The following is a 25,113-nucleotide window of genomic DNA, read 5'->3' as shown; positions in this document are numbered from 1 at the left end:
TAAATTTTTGAAACGGATTTGGTTGGCCGTAGAAACTAAATGCTTTACTATCAAAATACGAGAAGAATAATTGGAATTGCAATCTTGGTACTACTGGTCACATTGCCTAGTCAAATACAGGTACAACATTTCAATTTAAGGAATATACACATACTGTCATATCCGTCACTATACGAAAATAATGTAGTCTTTGCAGATCGAAAACAACAATAAGAAAATGGATCCGAAAATATAGAGAACAAAAAGAACTAAGAGTTCACTCCTTCACAGTCCTTCAAATACTTAGTCTTGATTTTGGTGAGTGTGATTGCAGCATCTTCTTCACAGTCCTTCAAAAACTTAGTCTTGATTTTGGTGAGTGTGATTGCAGCATCTTTCATGTTAATCCTCTCTCCCGGCAATGCTGCAGTACAAGCTAAAGCTAATCTCATAACGGATGATAAGCAATCCCTCTTGCTCACAAAATCACCATCTTCCTCCGCCCCAAGTATATCGGCATCCACAACTTCACCTATTGCAGCATCTGGAAATAATGAATCTGCAATCCATTGCTTTAAATTCATTTCCCCAACAAACATCTCATCCGTTGGCTTCCTTTTTGTGAATGTCTCCATGAGTACAATACCAAAACTATACACATCCCCTCTTGTCGAAACGCTTCCTTCCATCCCAAACTCTGCAAAATTTGTATGTGAATTTAGTTATATATGATAAAAAGAAAATTATAACTCCTAATAAGACCAACATATACAAAATTGAGAAAATACATCACCTGGAGCCATATATCCAACTGTGGCTAGGGTCATGGTTTCTGTCATCGAATGTCCACCGCCGATGAGTCTTGCAATGCCAAAATCAGCAACATGTGCAACCATATCATCATCTAGTAGTATATTGCTTGGTTTCACATCACAATGAACAATAGGTACCGAGTAACCATGATGAAGATATTCCAGTGCCAATGCAACATCTTTCATTACGTCCAGCCTCTGCAGGATATTCATGGAGCGGTTTGGAGAATACAACCAGTTTTCGAGGCTTCCATTAGGCATCAATTGAAGTATCAGGGCTTTGAAATCAAGTTCATCGCAGCAACTTATGATTTTAATAAGATTCCGGTGACGGATATTGCTTAGCATTTCACATTCCCTATCAAAACTTTTGAATGCCCCTTCTACCTGTAAATTGAAAACCTTGACGGCGATGTCTATCCCGTATGAAAGTGTTCCTCTGTATACTGAGCCAAAACCCCCCGTGCCTAGTAAGTTACTCTCGTGAAATCCATTTGTCGCATTTACAAGTTCTAGGCGCGAAACTCTTCTCCAAAGAACTTGATGTAGCGAGGCAGTTTCTCTTACAACTTCGACATTCCTTTTGTTGCATAGTATCAGAATCAATGCAGCGGCCGCTAGGAGTATTACTGGTATGACCCCTGAGATGATATATTTAGCTTTCCTCCAATTTGGCTTAACTTTTGTTCTATTTTTGCACAGGGGAACATGGAGTCGGGAAGCACCGCAGAGCGCACCGTTCGATACAAATGAATCGGCAGAGAAGTTTCCGAAAGGCCCGCCGGTTGGAATTTCTCCTTGGAGTTTGTTGAAAGACAAATTCAGATGCTTGAGATACAAGAGTGCTTCCAATGACTTTGGGATCTCTCCAGATAGATTATTTTGGGACAAATCCAAGAATTCTAGGCTTAGCAAGGTTTTAAATGAACTGGGAATAGGGCCTTGTAAATAATTGTTTGCCAAGGACAAATTAATCATATTTTGAAGACCACCAATGCTACCGGGAATGTTTCCGGAGAAGTGGTTATTTGATAAATCTATATCCACCACTTCTTTCAACTTTCCGATGTCTTCTGAGAGTGGTCCAACTAGAGAATTGGATGACAAGTTTAGGTGCAATACATACTTGAGTTCCCACAAGGAAGATGGTATTTTTGAAGTTAACAAATTGGACTCTAACGATAGATTTCTTAGAGCTACTGCCAAAGCACCCAAGCAGGAAGGAATAGAACCAGAGAGCCGATTATGACCCAAACCTAACTCGGCTAGGTTGGTTAGTTGACAGAGTTCATACGGGATATGTCCTTGCAGTTTGTTATCATACAGAAACAAACCTTGGAGATTTTTTAGCCTCTGTATTGATGTTGGAATTGCTCCACTCAACTGATTGATTTCCAGATGTAGTTCTATCAAGCTGCTCAAGTTGGCAATATCAACGGGAATGTTACCCCTGATGTTGGAAATGCTTAAATCAAAATATGTGAGTGGCGTAGAGAGATTCCCACGAAAAGCTGGAATCGTGGTGTTTAATGGATTACCTCCCAAGTCTAATTTTGTCAAATTTCTAAGATTAAACAAGCAAGAGAGAGTAGAAGCATCAATCGTCAAATGATTCCAGAACAAGAAAAGAAGCTCGAGGTTTTTCAAGGAACAGAGCGTGCTAGGAAGAAACCCGGTAAATGAGTTTGTGTCCATGGCTAGGACCCTGAGCTTGGAAGCATTGGAGAAGTTAGGGAGTGTCCCGGCCACGAGGTTATTGGAGGATACAGAAAAGAATTCTAGGTTTGGAACATTAAGACCTATGTTTGCTGGGAGGCCACCTGAGAGCTGATTTAAAGTAAGCGATATTACTCTAATCATGGAGTTATTGAAGAGCTTGGATGGGATGACACCATTGAGATTATTAGCACCCAATCTCAAAACCTCTAACTGCGGAAGATCACCAATCTCATCCGGTATTGTACCTATCACAATGTCAGCACGTTTGCATTAACTTTGTAACTTCAGTTTATCTAAAAACTAAAAACGAAATGATTGTAAAACGCCCCCAAATTTATTACCTGTTAAATTATTGAAACGAAGAAAAATCTCGGTTAAGTAGGTCAAATTGCCAAGACTTTTGGGTATGCTCCCACGGAAATTGTTAGACTCTAATGCAATTACACGAAGCTCTTTGCATTGCCACAGTTTGGAGGGAATCAGACCGTCAAACTGGTTTTGATTCAAAGAAAATCGTTGAATACTCGAAAGATGCTCACACATATTGTCCGGAAGAATACCACTCATGTTGTTTCCGGATAAAGCCAAAGTAGTCAAAGAAGATATGTTAAGGACAGGCACAAAAGCAGAGCCTTTTAGGGCATTGTCCTGCACAAACAACTCCTCCAGCTGACCTAAACTGCCTATCTCGTTCGGAAGTTCTATAAAATCAATCCGTGTATATTGTTAAAATCATGTATACATATATAGGAGCAGCTTCTTATTGGGAATCCCGTTGTACCATAGCAAAAGTGGGATACATTCTAAGGACCATGTACTCACCATATAGGACCTCTTTTTTGCTCTAGAATACGAGGGTCTTACACGGTCAATATACGATCCTACAATAGTCCTCTCATCTCATTTTTTGCCGAAGTTGAACAAGATCCCAGCTAAGAAGGGGCTTGTGTTTATGTGTGTGTGTGTGTGTTTGTATATATATGTAACAAAACCTCAGTCATACAGTATACCTTCGAACTTGTTGTCGTCAAGGTATATGCCCTTCACCATTGTTAAGTTGCCTATTTCTCTGGGTATGCTACCTGTTAAATATGTGCATGCATTCCAACAAAAAAGAAGGAAAAAAAAAACAAACGAGATGATTGTTATACATCTTATATATAGAGGTTAAAATGAAACAAAGATGTTAAAATGTAATGATGAAGCAAGCAACATTAATTTATATTCCTAGGTAGTTGGTAATGGTGGTATGTACGTACCCGATAGTTGGTTCCTCATCAGGTAAATGTTTTCGAGTGCAGATAAGTTGAAGATAGCAGCGGGTATGAAACCAGAGAAGTCATTATCGTACAATTTGATGGTTTGAAGTTTAGCAAAGGACCCAAACCACAAAGGAATGGTTCCCATAAAGCTGTTGTTTCCAAAGTTAATCGCCTTCAACCGGCGCAAACGAGACAGTTCTTGCGGTAGGGGACCATGAAAACTATTATTCTGAAGGCCCAACTCAACGAGAAATGAGAGGTTGCCAAGATGCGGAGGAATAACTCCGGCAAGACCCATGTAAGGGAGATTTAAGGCCGTGACTCTGTGGTGGCGAGCACCGCAGGTAACGCCAACCCAGTTGCAAATGTTGGAATTGGAGGCAGAGGACCAGTTGGCGGTCAAGATGTTTTGAGGGTCACTAGTGATGTGAGCCTTGAGAGCAAGAAGCGCAGATTGATCTGTGCTGAAATTGGTATGAGCTATTGCTAATGCTCCTGCAGTTAAGTAATTAGCCACAATCATCATATAGATATAACACAAGCATTGTATCATCGACAACATCTTTGATAGTAGGAAACGACTTCTCTCCTTAATTGTAGTAGTTTTCGTCTTTCGGTATAAATTCGATCGAAAACTAGAACTCATTACATTCACATAAATAGGGAAACAAGTTGGTGTTACCAAGACTTGTGAACGACTTTTGTACTGGTTTGATACTGAGGTGCTTTTATAAAAAATGGGTATAAAAAAAAAAGATGAGCTCAAAAAGGTGTTTGGTAAACACTTAAAAACAGTTTATTTTCACAGTTTTGGGTGAAAAAAAATTAAAAGCGTGAAACAGCAAAAATAAGCTTATTCTCACAGCACAACATAAACAGTTTTTTTTTTCAAAGCACAGCAATACCAAACCAGCCCTTAAACTTGCCCGGCTTCTATGTCAAGGTGAGGAGACTTTAGATTTTTTAACATATCAAACACACACCATTCATTTTTTGCTGATGGCGTAGGTAGGTGAGGAGGAATGGTGACTGCGATGTAAGAGAGATTCAAGGCCACGACTTGAATGTGGCATACCAACCCAGTTGCAACTTTCAAGTGAGCAATCAATGCTAAGGATGTTTTGGTCTGTCGTGGTGATATTTGGTAATTCGCTGATAGGTTAGCTAGGTGAGGAGGTCTAGTCTAAGTCCGACTTTTTTGTCGAAGTGAGGACTTAGAATAGTGGAACGAAGGCTTGTGATTTGGTAATTGGTGCTGCCAGCCGACGAGTTCTGTCCATTTTGTGGGCATAGCTGGAGATGCCCAAATGTGGAATTTTAGTCTTCAGTTCACCATCAAAACAAACAATACCATAAATTTCAAGATTGATATTTAATGATGACATACATTTTGATTCAAATGCAAATGCAAATGCAAATGCGACCAAACACATGACAGTTACATTCTTCCGGATGAAATGTTTTCGACGACGTTTACATATAATCAAGCTCTAGTTGAACACTCTTCGGATTCGAAAATCATCTAAACTTGGCTAATTAGTCTTTCTGAACAGAACAAAGCAAAGATGATACACAAACGGTCAAGAATTACGGTCTTATGCTTCTAAATTATTAATCACGATCGCATGTATAAATTCATTGCAGCAATAACGAAGAAGGGAAGTAACAACCAGAGATTGAAAACTAGTTCAGATACGTACATTCACTATCATGCAGACTTGCCATTGGAGACAGCTCTGAATATGCAAAGGTTTTTTATAGGAAAAATTAGTATCCGGTCCCTAGTTCTTACTGTTCATTGACTAAGACCTTATTAGTTCTCAAATTTTGATTCAAGTCCCTAGCAATAATGTGATAATGAATTTACATGTTTATTATATAATTTTTTAATATAAAAATTAGTAATTAATTTAGGGTTTAATACTCACACCTCTATTAAACTTCTAATTAATTTTCAATTCAAACATTTCCAAAATAATAAAAAATTAAATTAAATTAAGTTTGTACCTATTACTTTATATATATATATATATATATATATAAAGATTCTCAATTTTTTAATCTTAAATGTACCCATTCATATAATTTTTCAATTTTTTTAATCTTAAATGTACCCATTCTCAAATACATCAATTTGTTATATGTAAAATGTACCCTTTTTTTTAATATAAAATCCATTCAAATTTTTTAATCCATGTTTAAACTTATATGGGTACATTCTTTTTCGTTGATTTGAGAATGTATCCATGTTTTGATACAATAACTTTTTTTGTTAATTTTGGTTAATGTACCCATACATATATGTACACACACACACAATATAATAGAGAGTATAATTTATATTTTATTATTTTTAATCTCATAAATTATGGGTTTTATTTAAAATCTCATTAATATAAACAATTACAAATTTCAATTTTTAATTTTTAATTTAAAACATATAGTAACTTACATTATTATATTAATGTCAGGGACCTCAATCAAAAACTAAAAACTAACAAGGTTTCAATTAAAAAATATTGATAGCTAGGGAACGCATCCAAAGTGTCCCTTTTTTATATGACTTCAACAAGAGAGGACATACCATGCTTAGAGATGAAGCAGGCCTGCACCTGCAAGCCACGGTGGTAATCGAATTCCAGTGAAAGGGAACAAAACTCCAGCCGCCACCGGCATGCTGAGGATATTGTAGCCCAGGGCCCAGACATAATTCAATCGAATTTGAGACATGGTCTTTATAGAGAGATCAATGGCTGTAACTACATCTTCCAAGTTGCTCTTCCTCAGAACTATAAGCAGCTTCTATAACTACGTCGGTGCCCGCACCAATTGCCATACCAACATGTCCTGCAACCATTGCCGGAGAGTCATTAATTCAATCTCCCATCATTGCCACCACCATTCCTTTCATCTGCATCCAAATCCACTTTAACAAGTCAGAAAACACTATGTAAGATAGATAACTCACATATCAAGTCAGAAACAAACTTAATATAGAAAAATGAGTTTGAAGATTGTTTGCAAGGTTTAGCAAGGTTTTAAATGAAATAGGAATAGGGCCTTCTAAATGATTGTTTGCCAAGGAGAAATCAATCATATTCTGAAGACCCCCAATGCTACCGGGAATGCTTCCGGAGAAATGGTTATTTGATAAATCCATATCCACCACATCCTTCAACTTTCCGATGTCTTCTGAGAGTGGTCCAACCAGAGAATTGGATGACAAGTTTAGGTGCAATATATACTTGAGTTCCCACAAGGAAGATGGTATTTTAGAAGTTAACAAATTGGACCCTAACGGTAGAAATCTTAGAGCTACTGCCGAAGTACCCAAGCAGGAAGGAATAGAACTAGAGAGCCGATTACCATCCAAACGTAACTCGGCTAGGTTGTTTAGTTGACAGAGTTCATACGGGATATGTCCTCCCAGTTCGTTATCATACAAATACAAACCTTGGAGATTTTTTAGCCTTTGTATTGAAGTTGGAATTGCTCCACTCAACTGATTGTTTCCCAGGCTTAATGATATCAAGCTGCTCAAGTTGCCAATATCAACTGGAATGTTACCCCTGATGTTCGAATTTCTTAAATTAACATATAGGAGTGACGTAGAGAGATTCCCACGAGAAGCTGGAATCATGGTGTTTAGTGGATTTCCTGCCAAGTATAATCTTGTCAAATTTCTAAGATTAAACAAGCAAGAGAGAGTGCTTGCTGCTTATGGAGTAGAAGCATGAATTGTCAAATTATTCGAGTGCAGGTTTTTCAGGGAACATAGCGTGGTAGGAAGAATCCCGGTAAATGAGTTTGTGTTCATGTCTAGCTTCCAGAGCTTGGAAGCATTGGAGAGGTTAGGGAGTATTCCAGCCACGAGGTTACTTCTGGCTACATAAAGGATTTCTAGGTTTGGACCGTTAAGAGTCTTAACTTAAGACCGATGTTTGCTGGGAGGCTACCTGAGAGCTGATTGAAAGAACGCCCTATTTCTCTTATCATGCAGAGATTGAAGAGTTTGGATGGGATGACGCCACTGAGATTATTAATAACAAGTCCCAAAATCTCTAACTACGGAAGATTACCAATATCATCCGGTATTGTATCTGTTATAATTTCAGCACGTTTGCATTAAATTTTTAACTTCAATTTAACTAAAAACTAAAAGCGAAATGATTATCAAACAGTCCTAAATTTACTACCTATTAAATTATTGTCATTAAGATAAATCTTGGTTAAGTAGGTCAAATTGCCAAGACTTTTGGGTATGCTTCCAAGGAAATTGTTAGACCCTAATAAGATTTCACAAAGCTCTTTGCATTGCCACAGTTTGGAGGGAATAAGACCGTCAAACTGGTTTCGACCCAAATTAAATCGTCGAATACTCAGAAGATGCTCACATATATTTTTCGGAAGACTGCCACTAATATTGTTTCCATATGGAGCCAAAGTAGTCAAAGAAGATATGTTGAGGACAGGCACAATAGCAGAGCCTTTTAGGGCATTGGACTGCGCATACAACTCCTCCAGCTGATCTAAACTACCCATCTCGTTTGGAAATTCTATAAATCAATCAGTATATATTGTTAAAATCATGTAAACATATATAGGAGTTGCTTCTTATTAGGAATCCTGTTCTACCGTAGCAAAAGTGGGATAATATTATAAGGACCATGTACCACTATATAGGTTCTCTTTTTGCTCCAGCATACGAGGGTCTTACATAGTAAATATACGATCCCTATGATAGTCCTCTTATTGTATTTTTGCTAAAGTGGAACGAGATTCCTGCTAAGAAGGGGCTCGTATCTAAACTACTTACTACCTCAATCAAAACTACATGAAATTACAATTTTAACACCCAAACCAAAACTGCACAAAAATAAAAAAAACTATGGGTAATTTAGTAAGGGCTGTGCTATCCACACACCCCATTTTACTTTTCACACACCCCTTGATAATTTATGTATGTTGATATTCTTCAATTGATTCGATCCGACGGCCGAAAATTAAAAAGGTTTGTGAGAAGTAAAATGGGATGTGTGCATATCACACCCCTTTAGTAATTACATGAACATAACTTTTGTTGTTATTTAGGGCAACCTCACAGCTAGGTCACCATAGCATGCCATATTTAAAAATTAAAAATAAAATAAAATAGTAAATAAAAAACATGCCTACTTTAGAAGAAACTGCTCATCATTTTCCCAATTTTTATAAGGGGTGTGCTATCCACACACATTTTTTTACTTCTTACACATTCCTTGTTAATTTATGTCCGTTGATCTTCTTCATTTTATCCGATACTACGGCTGAAGATTAAAAGGGTGTGTGAAAAGTAAAAAGGGTGTGTGGATATCACACCCCTTTTTTTATAATTGATTTATTGTTTTAGAATTTTAAAAACTAATCACACTACTTAGTAAAAAAAACAAAATGAAATGAAATTATACAAAACCTAAGTCATACAGTATACCTTCGAACTTCTTGTCGTCAAGGTTTATGCAATTCACCATTGTTAAGTTGCCTATTTCTCTGGGTATGCTACCTGTTAAATATGTGCATGCATTCCAACAAAAAAGAAGGCAAAAAAAACGAAGGAGATGATTGTTGTACATCTTATATATAGATGTTAAAATGTAATCATGAAGCAAGCAACATTAATTTATATTCCTAGCTGTTGGTAATGGTGGTACGTACGTACCTGATAGTTGGTTCGTGCTCAAACTAATCATTTCGAGTGCAGATAAGTTGAAGATAGCAGCGGGTATGAAACCAGAGAAGCCATTACCGTACAATTTGATGGTTTGAAGTTTAGGAAAGGACCCAAATCACGAAGGAATGGTTCCCATAAAGCTGTTGTTTCCAAAGTTAATTGCCTTCAACCGGCGCAAACGAGACAGTTCTTGCGGTAGGGAACCATGAAAGCTATTATTCTTAAGGCCTAACTCAACGAGAAATGAGTGGTTGCCTAGATGCGGAGGAATAACTCCGGCAAGACCCATGTGCGAGAGATTTAAGGCCGTTACTCTGTGGTGGCCAGCACCGCAGCTAACGCCAACCCAGTTGCAAATGTCGGAATTGAAGGCAAACGACCAGTTGGCGGTCAAGATGTTTTGAGGGTCACTAGTGATGTGAGCCTTGAGAGCAAGAAGCACAGACTGATCTGTGCTGAAATTGGTATGAGATATTGCTAATGCACCTGCAGTTAAGTAATTAGCCATAATCATCATATAGATATAACATAAACAGTGTATCATCGACAACATTTTTGATGGTAGGAACCGACTTCTCTCCTTAATTGTAGTAGTTTTCGTCTTTCGGTTTAAATTCGATCGAAAACTAGAGCTCATTACATTCACATAAATAGGGAAACGAGTTGGTGTTACCAAGACTTGTGAACGACATAGACTTGCCCGGCGTCTATGTCAAGGTGAGGAGACTTAGACTAGTCTAACGAAGACGAGTGGCAAGGAACACCTACCATTCATTTTTTGGATTTTTTAACATATCAAACACACACCATTCATTTTTTACTGATAGCTTGAAGGTGGCGTACGCCGTAAGCAACACCTACCAATTGCAACTTGGAAGTGAGCAACGAGTGGTAAGGATGTTTTGGTCTGTGGTGGTGATATTTGGTAATTGGTGCTGCTAGCCGACGAGTTCTGTCCATTTTGTGGTCACGGCTGGAGATGCCCAAATGTGGAATTTTAGTCTTCAGTTCACCATCAAAACAAACAACACCATAAATTTCAAGATTGATATTTAATGATGACATACATTTTGATTCAAATGCAAATGCAAATGCAAATGCGACCAAACACATAACAGTTACATTCTTCCGGATGAAATATCTTTGCCGACATTTACATATAATCAAGCTCTAGTTGAACACTCTTCGGATTCGAAAATCATCTAAACTTGGCTAATCAGTTTTTTCTGAACAGAACAAACCAAAGATGATACGCAAACGGTCCAAGAATTACGGTCTTATGCTTCTAAATTATTAATCATGATCGCATGCAGACTTGCTATTGGAGACGCTCTGAATATGCAAAGGCTTCTTATATGACTGCAACAAGAGAGAACATACCACGCTTAGAGATGAAGCAGGCATGCACCTGCAAGCCATGGTGGTAATCGAATTCCAGTGAAAGGGAACAAAACTCCAGCCGCCACCGGCATGCTGAGGATATTGTAGCCCAGGGCGACATAATTCAATCGAATTCGAGACATGGTCTTTCTAGAGAGATCAATGGCTGTAACTACATCTTCCAAGTTGCTCTTCCTCAGAACTATAAGCAGCTTATATAGCTATGTCGGTGCCAGCACCAATTGCCATGCCAACATCTCCTGCAACCATAGCCGGAGGGTCATTAATTCCATCTCCCATCATTGCCACCGCCATTCCTTTCATCTGCATCCAAATCGACTTTAACAAGTCAGAAAACACTATGTTAGATAACTCACATATCAAGTCAGATACAAACTTAATATAGAAAAATGTGTTTGAAGATTTCTATAAGACATTATTTTACCCTAGATAAGTCATTTGAAATATAATTTAGTAATCCTCAATCTGCGTTCAAAACCAGAACAAAATTACTTGTGGAGCTGGGTAATTGTAATCCACTCACACCACCCCTGTAACTATTATATAATCGTAACTGTAATTCTTTGATTCTATCAGCTTTTCCTAGTGGATCCGTCTCAGCATACACCTTATCAATGCCAACCTCCATCGCACTGGCTGCCGCTGTAGCCCAGTTATCACCAGTAACCATGATGCTTGTAATGTTTATCGAGTGAAGATAAGAGATGACTCGTGCAGCCTCTGGCTTCACTGGGTCAGTTACAGCAAAAGACCCAGCAATCTTTCCATCAATGGACACCAACACACACCTTCGAGCCAGATTATCATGTTCTGAAACATACTTGTCAACCTCAGGACCGACCTGGACATTATTTTCCCGCATGAGCCTCAGCAATCACCATTTACCTACATATTTCTCAAATAGAGGCATGTTAGCATGATTGACAAAATAATAACAATAAGTTGTCTCATCTGTAACTTTACAAACTTCAAACTTTTCATGAACAAATTTGAAACATAAGCACCAACCTCTGTGACAATAGACACAGCACAGAACTCCTCCATTGAGTAATTGGAGAAGAGCACAGCATTGACTACTACGGGTTTCCCAACTGTCTCTCTGGTTGAGGCTGCATTCATTTTGACACGTGGGAAGGGCTTACTCTCCTAGTGGCTCGGCTTGGTCTCGCTCCCTTCCCGCACTATTCCTCCCCACTAAAAAGATTGATAATCTCAATAACGTTCAGAAAGGTTATTGAGATAAATCGATGAAATCTTTCAAGCCAGCATGGGGCAAAAGCTATCAAAACGGGTGATTGGGGAAGGAGAGATAGGTCCATTCACGAACACTATTGGTCCCTGTTTCATAAAAAAACAACCGTTTTCACTGGCAGGGATCAAACACGTCCGTAAACATCCAGACACCAACAAGGTGTCAAATACTAAGAAACGTATCAACCTTCATGAATTAGGTACCGTCTGTTCAGCTTTTAATTTTGGAAAGAACAAAAACCCCAAAAAGGACGAAACAATTATTAGCCTTGTTATAAAAAAGGGAGTTGGGGTAAAGAGAACTCTCCTTCAATGAGAGCTGTCATCTACAAGAAATGGGGATATAAAACTTGGCGAGTACGGCTTGGTGACATGGACAAGGTGCATACAGCCATCAATCGTCCAGAACCAAAGGGTCATATGAGACAGATTCCAACTATGAAATAATAGTTGCATGTTCAATCCCAATATATGCAGGAAGACCATCCTCCATACCCAATGACATAGATTGCATTTAGTTTTATGTCACGAGCCTAAACGTTGATCGAACCAAGGCAGAGCGTTTAACTGGTCAGGAATGAAGTCCATAACTTGTTATCATACGGAACACTAACATAATGTAGGGTGGTAGTATAGGGGATAGTATGAAATGACCAGAACAATATGAGGAGAGCAACTTCATAATGGAGGAATGACGAGAAAAAAAAAACTACACTTGCACCCTCAAGACATATAGAGAATGTATCTAATCAGAAATTGGTTTTTCCTAAACCACAACAAACAGGTTTTCGACGTCCTCAGAAGGAAATGTAGGAACAAGTATAATGAAGCAACTAAACACACTAGCACAAACAACATGAAAATAAAATGCATGAAAACCAGATTCTAAATTAAAAAAGAAATTTGTTTCCAAGGATAAGGTGGTCTTACCTTATAAGCCTTTTCAAGTACACTAGCAAAAATGCCCGCACTCCGCTGTGGGGACTTCTAGAAGTATGATCTTGTACCATTTGATTTCTTTTGCCATTCCTAGTTCTTTTTGGCATCATGTGCAAAACCAAATTGATAGATAGGAAGAAAAAAATGAAAACACCTGCATAAATTCAATTTTCCATCACCCCTATATTATAATTAAATAAAGCAAAACATAATAATCATCTCACAATTACAGAAGCAAGGACTTTCAAATGCCCCAATTAGTTAACAACCACTATGCATAATTCTGAAAAAATGAGTATAAAATTAACCTCTTTTGAAAAACGAAGGAAGAAAGATGAAACCTTAAGCCAAGGAATATAACTATGTTGAACTCAATTATTTGACATTAATTACACAAACCCAATTCCATATATATAGCCAGACAGAAGCTTTATCCTAGAGAGAAACCATGCCCAAATGATTATATAATCTCCAGACTGAGTGTGAATTCAGAGCATGAAAGGGAAGTGAGTTCCTTGGTTCCCACATTGTAGAGACTAAATCTCAAAACTTTGCCAAGCATTACAGGAAACCATGGAAAGAATAAAAATGACCACAAAGATTGCAAAACAATTAACCACAGGTGGTGTTTATATGCCCACTGAGAGAAAAGAGCTTGTGCAAGTGAAAAAACGTATTTATATAAAACAGGCATGCACCATCTGAAAGAGCCTCTTGTATCCATTCCAATTATACTTATGTCTACCATATCCCTCTACAATTCCCCACCACCAATCAACTATAACTGATTTCAATACCCTTAGCTGCTTTAGTAGACCATCTAGTGACACCAACTGCCACCAAAATAAAAGACACGATCAAGACCATACAAATTACAGACTAAGCTTAAAAACAACTGTTATCTATTAAGCAAAACTTGGAACTCCTTGACATGGCAACCTCTTAATCCAGGATGTAGAGTAGAAAAGCAAAATTATTGACAAACCGAAAAATAACAATTTAACTTGCATAGTAAACGAATATTAGTAAAGTTACATAACTCAATGGATTACATAAATCAGTAAAAAAGCGAAACATCAGTGTTTGGGAAGTCACCTTATTTGAAATGTCAGGAGCATCTGGTGTACATACAGGGTAGACAGTCCTTGCAAAATTCAGGGCTTCAAAATAAAATAAAATAATAAATTCAAAAGAAATCAAAACTATTAATCCTAACAACTGTTTAGTAAAGGATAAAACAATCTTTCCATCAAGCAAATTTGAGAAACAAGTAATGAATGGAATAACCCATCACCCTTGCTGAGTGATGATTCACGTACTTCCTCATATTTGTTTATGGGTTCCTGTCCAACAAAATTTCGACTTAGTACCCAAAAACTGTATCAGCTCACAAACACACAGAGGTTTATCAAATTCAAAGCAAAACCCACATATATTCTCAAGATTCTAGAGTTAAAAGAGGAGCAAGGAGGTTCGGTTAAGGAACCCAAAACGCTATTTTAATGAGCAAATGAATATCTAAACTGGGGTTAACAAGTTTCAGCAATAAAAAACATGCCTTTCGAACGAAGTTGCATAAATTACAGAACTTTGGGATTAAGGAGGAACAAAAAGCCCAAATTCCAATCAAGAAAAAAAAAATGTATGTAAATTTAAGCTTTACCTGTAGATTGGCAGCAGCAAAACATACTGGATCCAACGGGAGCCACGTGTGAGAACTGGATGCCCAGCCTTTGACACGTTATTGAGTGAGTTTAGGGATCTGGGTTTTGTGTTTGCCGTTGAATTTTGGAATGATCTGGAGAAATTTGGGTTTTAGGGTTCTAAGGATTTGAGTGAACTGAAATTGATTTGGATGAGCAACTTTTAGTTTCGATTCGCGGTGGAGCAAGGATGAAGAGGTGGAGGAGGAAGGAATGAAAGACTTAACTTCTAAAGTTTCAAGTGCTCAAGAAAATATCGGTAATATCGGAAATATCGGTAATATCGGAAATATCGGTAATATCGGAAATATCGGTAGTCTGAAATCATGGAAATATCGATGGAAATATCGGGATAATATCGATATCGATAAAAATTACATGGAAACCACGGAAATTGTAAGAAAAACTTGGAAATTTTTATTGAAACTTCGCAGGATGTTTATTTAGTCAATTATCTATTAGTTTATCACAAAAAATTGGAAGGAAAGGCATTGCATGATGGATTTAACATTATCAAGTTGATTATATAGCGAGCTGACAAACATTGTGAGTGTAGAAAATATGTAGAAATTAATGAAAGAAGTCTAAACATACCATAATCATTTATATATAATGAATTAGTACAATATTTTACACTTTATACATTGCATGGTAAGATACATGAGTGACTTAGTACCACGTAGAGTTCCTATGAGGTTCAAAATTTTCACTATCTTCATCATCTCTATGTGTAGAGTGAGTGTATTTTGAAGAGTAGTTAGCAACCATGACAATGGTTTTCAAGAACCAAAACCCAAAAGTCAATAGGAAACCGAATACTTCGGTATTTTTCGGGATTACCAAACAAATGGGATTTGGAAACCAATCCCATATCGAAAATTTCGGTATTTTTCGGGATGGGATTCCCGAACTTCAGGATGGTTTTGGTTTGGGATTTTTCGGTTTGGGTTTGGGACTTTTTCAATTTAGTTTGGGATTTTTCGGAATTTTTTTCAGCCCTACCATGTAAGTGACCAAATAAAAAATAGAAAAATTAAAAACCACATGTCATTGACTAAGTAATTAATTGACACAATTTAAAATATAATACCACAAAAAATTTGGAATATGTGCAAATTTGTTTCTTGTAAAAAGAATTCAAAACAAAACCATATATATAAATATTGTAGCATATTATCACAACAAACATAAGTGGTATAGTGGTTAAGGCGTTAAGGAGGTAAGTGGGAGGGGTTCGAACCCTTCTATGCTCAAAATTGAGACTTTTCCAAATTTTCAGGAATTTTTGGACTAATATCGCGATATTATCAATAATATCGCGATATTTTGACGAAAACTCATTGGATACTCATTAAAATATCGGTAACTCAAAAAAACGAAAATATTGGCGAAATATCGCCGATATTTTGGATATTTTCTTCCATGCAAGTGCTCAACAAATTTCGATCAATGTATGTTTCAATACTTCAAAAAAACGGACATGCATCAAAGACTTTTAGGTGGAAAAAATATGCATTGGCTGATGGAGATAATTAGGATTTAAAATGTTAAAAATTTTCTTTTTGGCTCACTAATTAGATGCAAAAGTGAGACTGTGTAAACAATTTTACACCCAGAAACATGAACTACACAGAATCACAACTGATCGAACAATGAGAAAGTATATAAGACAATACACTATCAATAGGCTAAAACACTCTTTTAATTGATCTAACAATAGGCTAATAGGATTAACTAAACCATTAGAGACTGCAACAATGAGAAAGTCTGAAGATTAAAGTTCTAGTTGAATATCTTTGAACCCCTAGGTGTTGGAAACACTTTTAGTAAATTTGTTCAGGAAAATATAGAAACTCATGATGCAATTCCATCGTCTGGGATAGCACATATTTACCTGGAATCCAACATTAAGCTAACATTTTTCATAAGTTTATTCTTTTTGTTAACTACACTGGAATTTATAAAACAATTTTAGAAAAACTCGAGTCTAGATAATGAACTTTTGTTCCAATTTAAAAAATTTTGACTCTTGTTCTAAGCAACATAATGTATTCACATTTCAATTGTGAAAGGCAGCAATAATCCCCGACTGAAGATATTAAAAATCAGAACTTCTTCTCCAAGTTTTCATTTAGTTTATTTCACTTGTCCATCGGAATTTTATGCAAAGAAGATTAAATAAAGACAATAGCATGCCAAAGATTAAAACCCCTCATTTCAAACTCTGCTAATGCACAACTCTGTTTGGTTTTCTTCTCCAGAGACCAGACTGAGTGAGGAGTCAAGTTCTCCAGTGCACCAATAATCTCCCGTTCGAGCAGCCATCACCATCTCACTTGCCACTCCGGTGAGGCACCACCTTGCCACCACCCTCATGTCTCACTCCCTCTCTACCACTCTCCCTATTTCCCTCACCTCTTTCTCTCGATACTGTGCTCGCTGCATAGAAACAGCAAGGCAACCACCGTCGCCTTTTTTCACAGCGAACTACACCGTAACGAAACCATCACCATTAATCTCGCTATCTAGGCGAGTTTTACCACCCTCTGCAAACTGCCTTCATGCCTTCTAATTTCAATTCTTGCATTTCTTGTATGGTATCCATGTCTTGCACATTCAAATACTTATATACCGACTGAGAATAACAATATAAATCCCACACCCACCTCTTTTTCCCCACTTGAAAAAATCACCTAAAAACAACATTAACCACCATAGTTTAAGAATCCAAACATGGCTCCAAATTTCAATCTAATTAATTAAATTACAGAGGATTCTACCTACCTCATGAAAACAAATATGTTCAGTTAAAGAAATTCCCTAATCATTGCAGTGCATCTTAAACTACTTCTTAACTATGTCAGCCATACCAATCTAATAAAAAATCCATGTTTCAATCGATTCTTATTAATTCCAACTCCAAGTATTTCAACATCTAGATTATAGAAAAATCATAACAAAACAAAACTCAATCTTGGTGCTAAAGCACACTTCGTTAACCTCACCTTCATCAAGTCCATGATTCCTGCCATGAGATCTTTCTCTTAATCCAGACTTGGCTTCAGATGCAAGATCAAAATAACGAAGCATTTAGTTCCATTTCTACGCACAGCAAATTAAAAATTGAAATATGTTATAATTTACTCGGAATCTTCATAAGTATCATGAAAGCATATAAACAGATACATTTGAAAACTGATAAAGCTACCTAATTAAGTTGAAAAGTCGCTAATTAAGATCAAGTGCCAGTGCATCCAGTGAGCCTTCCAAGGAAAGATGGCCCCATGAACTTAGACCTTGAAAACTGAGGCTTGTTTTGCCTTGTAATTGTATGATCAGTAGCATTCTTATGGATTGTAATTGTATGATCAGTAGTATCTGAAAGATATGATTTCTGAAACTCAACTCAATGATCTGAGTGAGCCAATTAGTATTGATATATATAGCATTACAAAGTAGACATGTAGTAGAATATAGAAAGTTCAATTACAAGCAGTATCGGAAACAAATTACTAATCAAACTAGAACTCGGCTGCTGCTCAAGTATCTGTATAGGAATGAACATCTTGAGCGGAGAAGGATGGAACATCCTTGTTCTTGTGGGAGATTGGTTTATCACTCCCCCGCAAACTGACAGAGAGGCCACGAACTGGTAGTTTGGAGAGCAGAAAAGTAAAGCGGGCAGCAGAGAGACCTTTAGTAAGAAGATCAGACAGCTGGTCAACAGATGAGACATAGCCAATAGTGAGTTCATTGCGAGTGACCTTTTCCCGAACATAATGATAGTCCACCTCCACATGTTGCATGCGTTGTTGATAGACGGGATTAGAGGCTACAGAAATGGCACTGATGTTGTCGCACCAGATGCGGGGAGGAGCAAGCGGGAGATGAAGCTCGCGAAATATGGTGCGATACCAAGAGAGCGCCGTAGCAGTGTACGCAAGCTGGCGGTATTCAGCTTCGGTGCTGGAGCGAGAGACACCTCGTTGTTTCTTGGAGCTCTAGGAGATAAGGTTATCACCAAGGAAAATACAGTAGCCACCAGTAGAACGACGGTCGTCAGGATCGCCGACATAGTCCGCATCAACATAGGCAGTGAGGTGAAGGGGACTCGGTTTGTAAACAATGCCATGATTCGGAGTCGCTTTAAGGTAACAGAGGATGCGTTTAACAGCAACCTAATGGACTGTGGTTGGCCGATGCATGAACTGGCAAACCTGATTTACAGCAAAGGCGATATCAGGACGAGTGAAAAGAAGATATTGCAAGGCCCCTACAACACTTCAGAATTCTGTAAGATCAGACAATAATTCTCCATCTGATAAGCTGAGGCGTCGGCCAGGAATAGTGGGGGCCGAAATAGGCTTGCAGTCCAGCATATTAGTACGTTTAAGAAGATCAGTGATATATTTTGCTTGAGTAAGATGAAGGCCGGCAGCAGTATGATGAACTTCCATTCCTAAGAAGTAATGAAAGGGGCCAAGATCCTTCATGGAAAAAAGAACGCCCAGCTGTTGAATTAAGAGAGCAATATGATCTGTGCTATTACCAGTAATAAGGATGTCATCCACGTATATTAACAAGTAAAGGATGACGGAGCCATCAAAGAAAGTAAACAATGAAGAGTCGACATGAGAAGAAACAAACCCCAAATGTTCCAAGTGTTGGGAAAAGCATTGGAACCATGCACGAGGAGCTTGTTTAAGGCCATATAGAGACCGTTGTAATTTGCACACATGAGTGGGACGTTGAGAATCAACAAATCCTGGAGGTTGGCGCATATAGACATCTTCATTTAGAGAACCATGAAGGAAAGCGTTTTGGACATCGAGTTGCTGAAACGGCCAATTGTAGTGAATAGCAATGGAGAGAATCAGCCGAATGGTGGCATGATTGACGACGGGGCTGAACGTCTCACCATAGTCCAAACCTTCTTGTTGATGAAACCCATTGGCGACTAACCGTGCTTTGTATCGTTCGATGGAACCATCAGAGCGCCGCTTGATTTTGTAGACCCATTTGTTGGGGAGAACGTTCATAGTGTGGTGGAATGGGACCAAGGTCCAGGTACCATTGCGTTGTAATGCAGTAAACTCGTCAGCCATGGCTTTGCGCCATTCAGTGTGTTTGTGTGCCTGACTAAAACAGGTAGGCTCAACCAAATCATCAGAAAAAGTAGTAACAAAAACATATTTGGGATTAGGTTTTCGAACACCAACTTTGCTGCGAGTAACCATGGAGTGAGACAGATCACTTACCTCGGGAGTAGATGAAACGGATGCAGCGGGGGCAACAGGTGGTAGGTTTGCTCCAGGGGCTGACGGATGGGTAGGAGTTATGGGGAAAGCAGGTTGGGGGGAAGAAGCTGTGGGGGATAAAGGAGAGGTAGATGTGTGCGGCGGGAAACGGGTAGGGCGAGAGGGCATACGAGTATAAACTTGAAGGGGGCGTTGGGTAGGGGGTGATGGTAGGGTTGAGGGAATGGAAGAGGAAGGCTGCGGGATGGAGGGCGTGGGGGCACCAGGAGATGGTGATGGTCCGATGGTGAGTACTGGATCCGCAGACGAGGAAAGCGATGAAGGCGATGGAACAATGGACTCTTTATATGGAAAGGTGTGCTCATCAAACACGACATGGCGAAACAGAAAGACACGACCTGTAGAGGGATCTAAGCAGCGATAACCAAGATGGTTTAAAGAATAACCCAAGAAAACACAGCGTTTGGAACGAAATTGCAGTTTGTTAGTATTATATGGACGTAAATACGGAAAACAGGCACACCCAAAAACTTTAAAAAACTGATATTGAGGAGGTGTGTGAAACAGTTTTTCAAACGGGGAGATATTGTGTAAAAGGCGAGTGGGTAAATGGTTAATAATGTAATTGGAAGTATGAAAGGATTCGGTCCAAAAGGGAGTAGACAGACCGGATTGAGCTAAAAGAGTAAGGCCAGTTTCAACGATGTGGCGGTGTTTACGTTCCGCCACACCATTTTGTTCCGGATGATGAGGGCAGGTAAGACGATGTAAGATGCCATGGTGATTTAAGAATGTTCGAAAACTATGATTAACAAATTCACCTCCACCATCCGTTTGGAAAGCTTTAATCTTAACACTGAACATGTTTTCAACGAGGTTTTTAAAAGTGACGAAAGTAGAGAAAACATCAGATTTTAATCGGAGTGGATACAACCAAGTATAACGAGAACAATCGTCCACAAAAATCACATAATACTTATAACCAGAAATGGAGAGAGGGGGAGACATCCAAACATCACAGTGAATTAATTCTAAAGGTGAAGCAGCCATGGAGGAAGATAAAGAAAATGGCAATTTATGACTTTTACCTAAAGGACAAAATTGACAAAACTTACTAGAAATTGAGCCTTTAATTGGCAATTTATTTGCAGACACTAAATGTTGTAAAATGGAAAACGAAACATGACTTAACCTAGAATGCCACAAGGCATCCGAGACACGTTCACCAACACAAGCAAAAACACCAGAAGATTGATGAGAGGAATGGGAAGGATATAGTCCATTGTTACTCGGGCCTTGGAAAAGGATATTCCCCGTCCGCGAATCCTGCACACGATAAAAACGAGGGTGGATAGTAAAGAAACAGTCATTATCAGCAGCAAAACGATTTAAAGAGATGATATTAGTGGAAGCATGAGGGCAGTAGAGAGTATTCAGTAATCGAAAAGAAGCGAGTTTAGTGTGAAGAAACGAATCACCAATTTTGGAGATGTGCAAACCTGAACCACCATGAATAACACCAATCTGATCAGTTCCATGATACTCACGAGGATTAGAAAGCTGACCCACATCATTGGTTATGTGGGAATTGGCGCCAGAGTCAAAGAGCCATGGTTGAGCAGGCGAGGCAGAAGGAGCATGAGGGACACCACGAGACTGAGGTGTAGCCGCATAAGCCTGAAGATGAGACGAAGGAACCCTGCCTTCATAGGACATGTTGAGACGATTGTAACAATCAATAGCGGAGTGACCATAACGCTGACAAATCTGGCACTGAATACGACCAGATGGGGAGAACGCAGGGGCAGGAGAGAAGCCACTTGAAGCAGGAGCAGGGCTGAGGATGCCATTGGAGGAAGCAGGCTGTCCACGGGAGGAAGCGGCTGGCGAAGAAGAATGGGAAAAATCACCATGATAGTTGCGAGAGGAACCAGAACCACGAGCGTAGCCGCCACCACGGCCACCCCGAAACGCGCCGCCACGTCCGTGAGACGTACCACGGCCACCACGCACAGCAGCAAACGCAGAAGTGCCGACGTCAGAGGGAAGAGAGAAAGCAGTGTGACGTTGTTCGGCGCTAAGAAGTAAAGATTCCAAGGCAGTGTAAGTGATGGCAGTATCACGGGCTTGGGCAGAAGCAACGGTGGTCTCAAACTGTGGTCTCAAACTGAGGACCAACCTTACTCATAATAATGGCAACCAAGTCTGACTTAGAAACTGGGGCGCCAGAGAGGGCAAGGTTGTCGGCAAGAATATTCACCTTGTCGAGATAGTCGGCAATAGAGAGATCACCACGAGAGGTATTCATCAATTCTGTCCGCATTTGAATAATACGGTTCTGAGAGGTAGAGGCATAGCGTTCCTGAAGAGACGACCAAGCAGAGGCCGAATCAATTTTGTTGACAATAGTAGCAAGGACCTTGGGAGTAAGAGAACTAGTAATCCAAGAGAGGATCATCTGATCAGTTTGGATCCAGTCAAGATACGATGGATTGACGGTGTCGGTAATGGTACCCTTGTCATCAGAAAGAAAAGCAGAAGGGCATTTATGTTCACCAGTAACAAAGGAGAGAAGGTTGCGGCTGCGCAGCAAGGGAAGAAACTGAGCACGCTATAGGGGATAGTTGTTGCGATCGAGTTTTATGGTAAGAAAATTCGTAACTGAGGGAGCAGCAGCAGTAAAGGTAGAAGAAGAAGACGCCATACTGGGAAGAGAACGGAGAGAGAAAAAAATAAAAAAAATAAAAATTAAACGATGAACCGTTGTCGTAAGACGCTGGCTCGTGATACCATGAAAGATATGATTTCTGAAACTCAACTCAATGATCTGAGTGAGCCAATTAGTATTGATATATATAGCATTACAAAGTAGACATGTAGTAGAATACAGAAAGTTCAATTACAAGCAGTATCGGAAACAAACTACTAATCAAACTAGAACTCGGCTGCTGCTCAAGTATCTGTATAGGAATGAACATCCTGAGCGGAGAAGGATGGAACATCCTTGTTCTTGTGGGAGACTGGTTTATCAGTATCCTTATGGATTCCCAGATGAATCCTCAAAATTTTGTTCTCATCCGTTAGCTTATGCACATGGGACAAAAGCGGTTCAATTGTTTCACACTTCTCATTGTTTCTCCTTATAAACTCAGCTCATTGCTGCATATTTCGTCCATGAGTTCCAAGATCTTTTCATGCAACATTTTATCTTTTTCAACCATATTACCATCAGATTCTACCCCATGATCAATACTCTCTTTTTCCATATATTCTTCAAAAGTACACAAACCAACCTTTTTTAGGATAGACCAGCATTTGTTTGTTTTGATGGCACTGAATTTTGTTTCCGTTTTCTCTTTTGTGGTAGTCTGATAAAGATGCACTCCAAAAAATAATTTGAGTGCCTACACAGATGAACATCGCATAAAAATCAAAAAATCAAAAATCAAAAACAGCAGCAGAGATAAAAAAAATGACAATAATTCTAAAAAAATTTAAATAAAAAACAGGAACCTCTGTGAGTTAATTTTTTGGGCAAAAAAAATTCTATTAATGCATTCTCATACAAAAAATTTCTTTAAATACTGATTTCATGCAATCCAGGAGCTAAGTGCTTAAATCAGAAAATTTTCTTTAACCCAGATACTCTTGTACTGCAGTGCAGCAAAGTTTTTCTTGAACCCTGACGAATATTGCTCTAAAAATATCCCAAATATATCTCAGAGATTGCAGAGATTCAGACAATCAATAATGGGACAGCCGGAATGTTCCTTGTTCGTTTGTCCTCCATACTCTACCCTAATCTTCTTAGGATTTTAGTTAAACAACTTGCTCCTGTAACAGCTATATTAAAGCATAAATATTCATGAACACTCATCACCAATAGCAAAAAGGCACAAAGTATTTTTACAGAAATCTAAAGATCCCTTTTGTGTCCCAAACCCAGGTCTGTCCACTATTTGCCTTCCTCCTTCAGGGCATAATTAGAGATACCCGCCAACAGTATAACCAAAAAAATTGCAGTGAGATTTTAAAATACGAACTTTATTTGATATTGCAATGAAATATAACAAAATGTACAAAAATTGTTATTTTGGTAAACAAATAGACAGTGGAATAACAGAAGAAGCCGAACCCAGAAAAAATAAAAACACAGAATCACAGTAGAAGAAGCAAACCCAAGAAAATACAGAAAATAAAACAAAAAGGGTGCAACTTTTATTGGCGGGTGAATGAGTAGACAATAAAAAAATGCAAACTTTGAGTTCAAAACAAACCTCGTACCGTTTGAAATTTGAGACTTGGAGTCGCCCACGGGAAGGATTTTATGAGAATACAGTATTAGGCGTGCTGAAGTTAGTTTATGCTTTTAGTTGTAAATTCACATCTAATACTGGTTGAACACAAATTTCAGCAAATACACAGAAGAAATAGCAAGAATTGATTTCAGAATTGGGAAAAAATTAAATTAAAAATAGAAAACAAAGGGCCGAAAAGCTGCATACCTAAACACCATTTCATATCTTTTTATCCTCTTCGAGTACCGATCGATTCCACAGAGAGGGAGAGAGGAGGGAGACGACGAAGGGGAGAGGAGGGAGAGGAAGGCGAGAGGAGGAGAACAACGGAGGCGATTTACTGTCTGTGTGGTTCTCGCGGGGACTGCGAGGTGAACTAGGAGAGGAATGACCGGGTGGCTCTGGGCTTGAGGTCAGAGAGAAAATGAGAGACCTAAACGGCTAGGGTTGGAAATGAGAATCTGGGCTCAGGGGCACAGAAGATTTGGAAATGATTTTTACCTTTCAATTTGGAAATGATTTTTGCTGACCACTGCTATGTTCTGTGATTTCTTCGATCACAAGAAATCAAGTTGGTCTCAAATTGTAACCGTTTGGGTTCAATTTGCGATTTACAGCTTTTAAGTAGTATTTTATTTTACTAGTTTCTCTGTTAATGCCAAGTGGCAAGTGACACATGCGTAGTATTTTATTTTACTAGTTTCTCTGAGTATGAACCTGTAAACTTGGTTATAGGATTAGAGATTGAATAGGAAGTCTTGTTGAGAATGGATTTATGAAT

At 38.7% G+C, this 25,113-nt stretch overlaps 2 protein-coding genes and 1 pseudogene across 7 annotated transcripts in view; 1 reads left to right on the top strand and 2 right to left on the bottom strand.

Moving 5' to 3' along the window:
* Positions 1-6,475, bottom strand: part of LOC126617085 (LRR receptor-like serine/threonine-protein kinase GSO2) — a 54,533-nt gene extending 48,058 nt beyond the window's left edge. The window contains exons 1-2 of the mRNA XM_050285150.1: positions 6,357-6,475; positions 4,775-5,065 (exon numbers count right to left, since the gene is read on the bottom strand). The gene's annotated coding sequence lies outside the window, so the exon portion shown is untranslated. The remainder of the gene's footprint in view (positions 1-4,774; positions 5,066-6,356) is intronic.
* Positions 1-7,070, top strand: part of LOC126614707 (inactive beta-amylase 4, chloroplastic-like) — a 65,231-nt pseudogene extending 58,161 nt beyond the window's left edge.
* LOC126614688 (receptor kinase-like protein Xa21) lies at positions 69-24,762 on the bottom strand. 6 transcript variants are annotated; one of them, XM_050282336.1, is made up of 11 exons: positions 24,540-24,762; positions 24,319-24,334; positions 23,328-23,438; positions 17,782-17,878; positions 14,169-14,233; positions 13,065-13,227; positions 3,770-4,267; positions 3,521-3,592; positions 2,852-3,211; positions 773-2,755; positions 69-676 (listed from the first exon to the last, which is right to left on the bottom strand). In XM_050282336.1, exons 7-11 carry the CDS (start codon positions 4,068-4,070, stop codon positions 249-251), a joined length of 3,144 nt encoding a protein of 1,047 aa, XP_050138293.1. In that variant the 5' UTR covers positions 4,071-4,267; positions 13,065-13,227; positions 14,169-14,233; positions 17,782-17,878; positions 23,328-23,438; positions 24,319-24,334; positions 24,540-24,762; the 3' UTR covers positions 69-248. The 6 variants fall into 6 exon arrangements, with proteins under 6 accessions (XP_050138293.1, XP_050138289.1, XP_050138292.1 ...); XM_050282332.1 differs by lacking the exons at positions 13,065-13,227; positions 14,169-14,233; positions 17,782-17,878; ... (1 more) ...; positions 24,319-24,334; positions 24,540-24,762 and adding exons at positions 10,344-10,394; positions 10,433-10,457; XM_050282335.1 differs by lacking the exons at positions 13,065-13,227; positions 14,169-14,233; positions 17,782-17,878; ... (1 more) ...; positions 24,319-24,334; positions 24,540-24,762 and adding an exon at positions 10,156-10,282.
* Positions 24,763-25,113: the final 351 nt, after the last annotated feature.

The sequence above is a fragment of the Malus sylvestris genome, chromosome 3, assembly GCF_916048215.2.
Source record: "Malus sylvestris chromosome 3, drMalSylv7.2, whole genome shotgun sequence".
NCBI classification, from domain to species: Eukaryota; Viridiplantae; Streptophyta; class Magnoliopsida; order Rosales; family Rosaceae; genus Malus; species Malus sylvestris.
Note: the sequence above shows the minus strand (reverse complement) of the source record. Positions and strands in the feature narration are given on the sequence as shown.

Bases quoted from the DNA above. Each gene is read 5' to 3' on its own strand.
- LOC126614688 (XM_050282333.1), bottom strand. From the start codon at position 10,119: ATGAGCTCTAGTTTTCGATCGAATTTAAACCGAAAGACGAAAACTACT. The intron at 4,268-9,968 runs GTGCATTAGCAA...ACTTAACTGCAG, and splicing joins GGCTAATTACTTAACTGCAG to GAGCATTAGCAATAGCTCAT. The intron at 3,212-3,520 runs GTATACTGTATG...TTGATTTTATAG, and splicing joins TGACGACAACAAGTTCGAAG to AACTTCCGAACGAGATAGGC.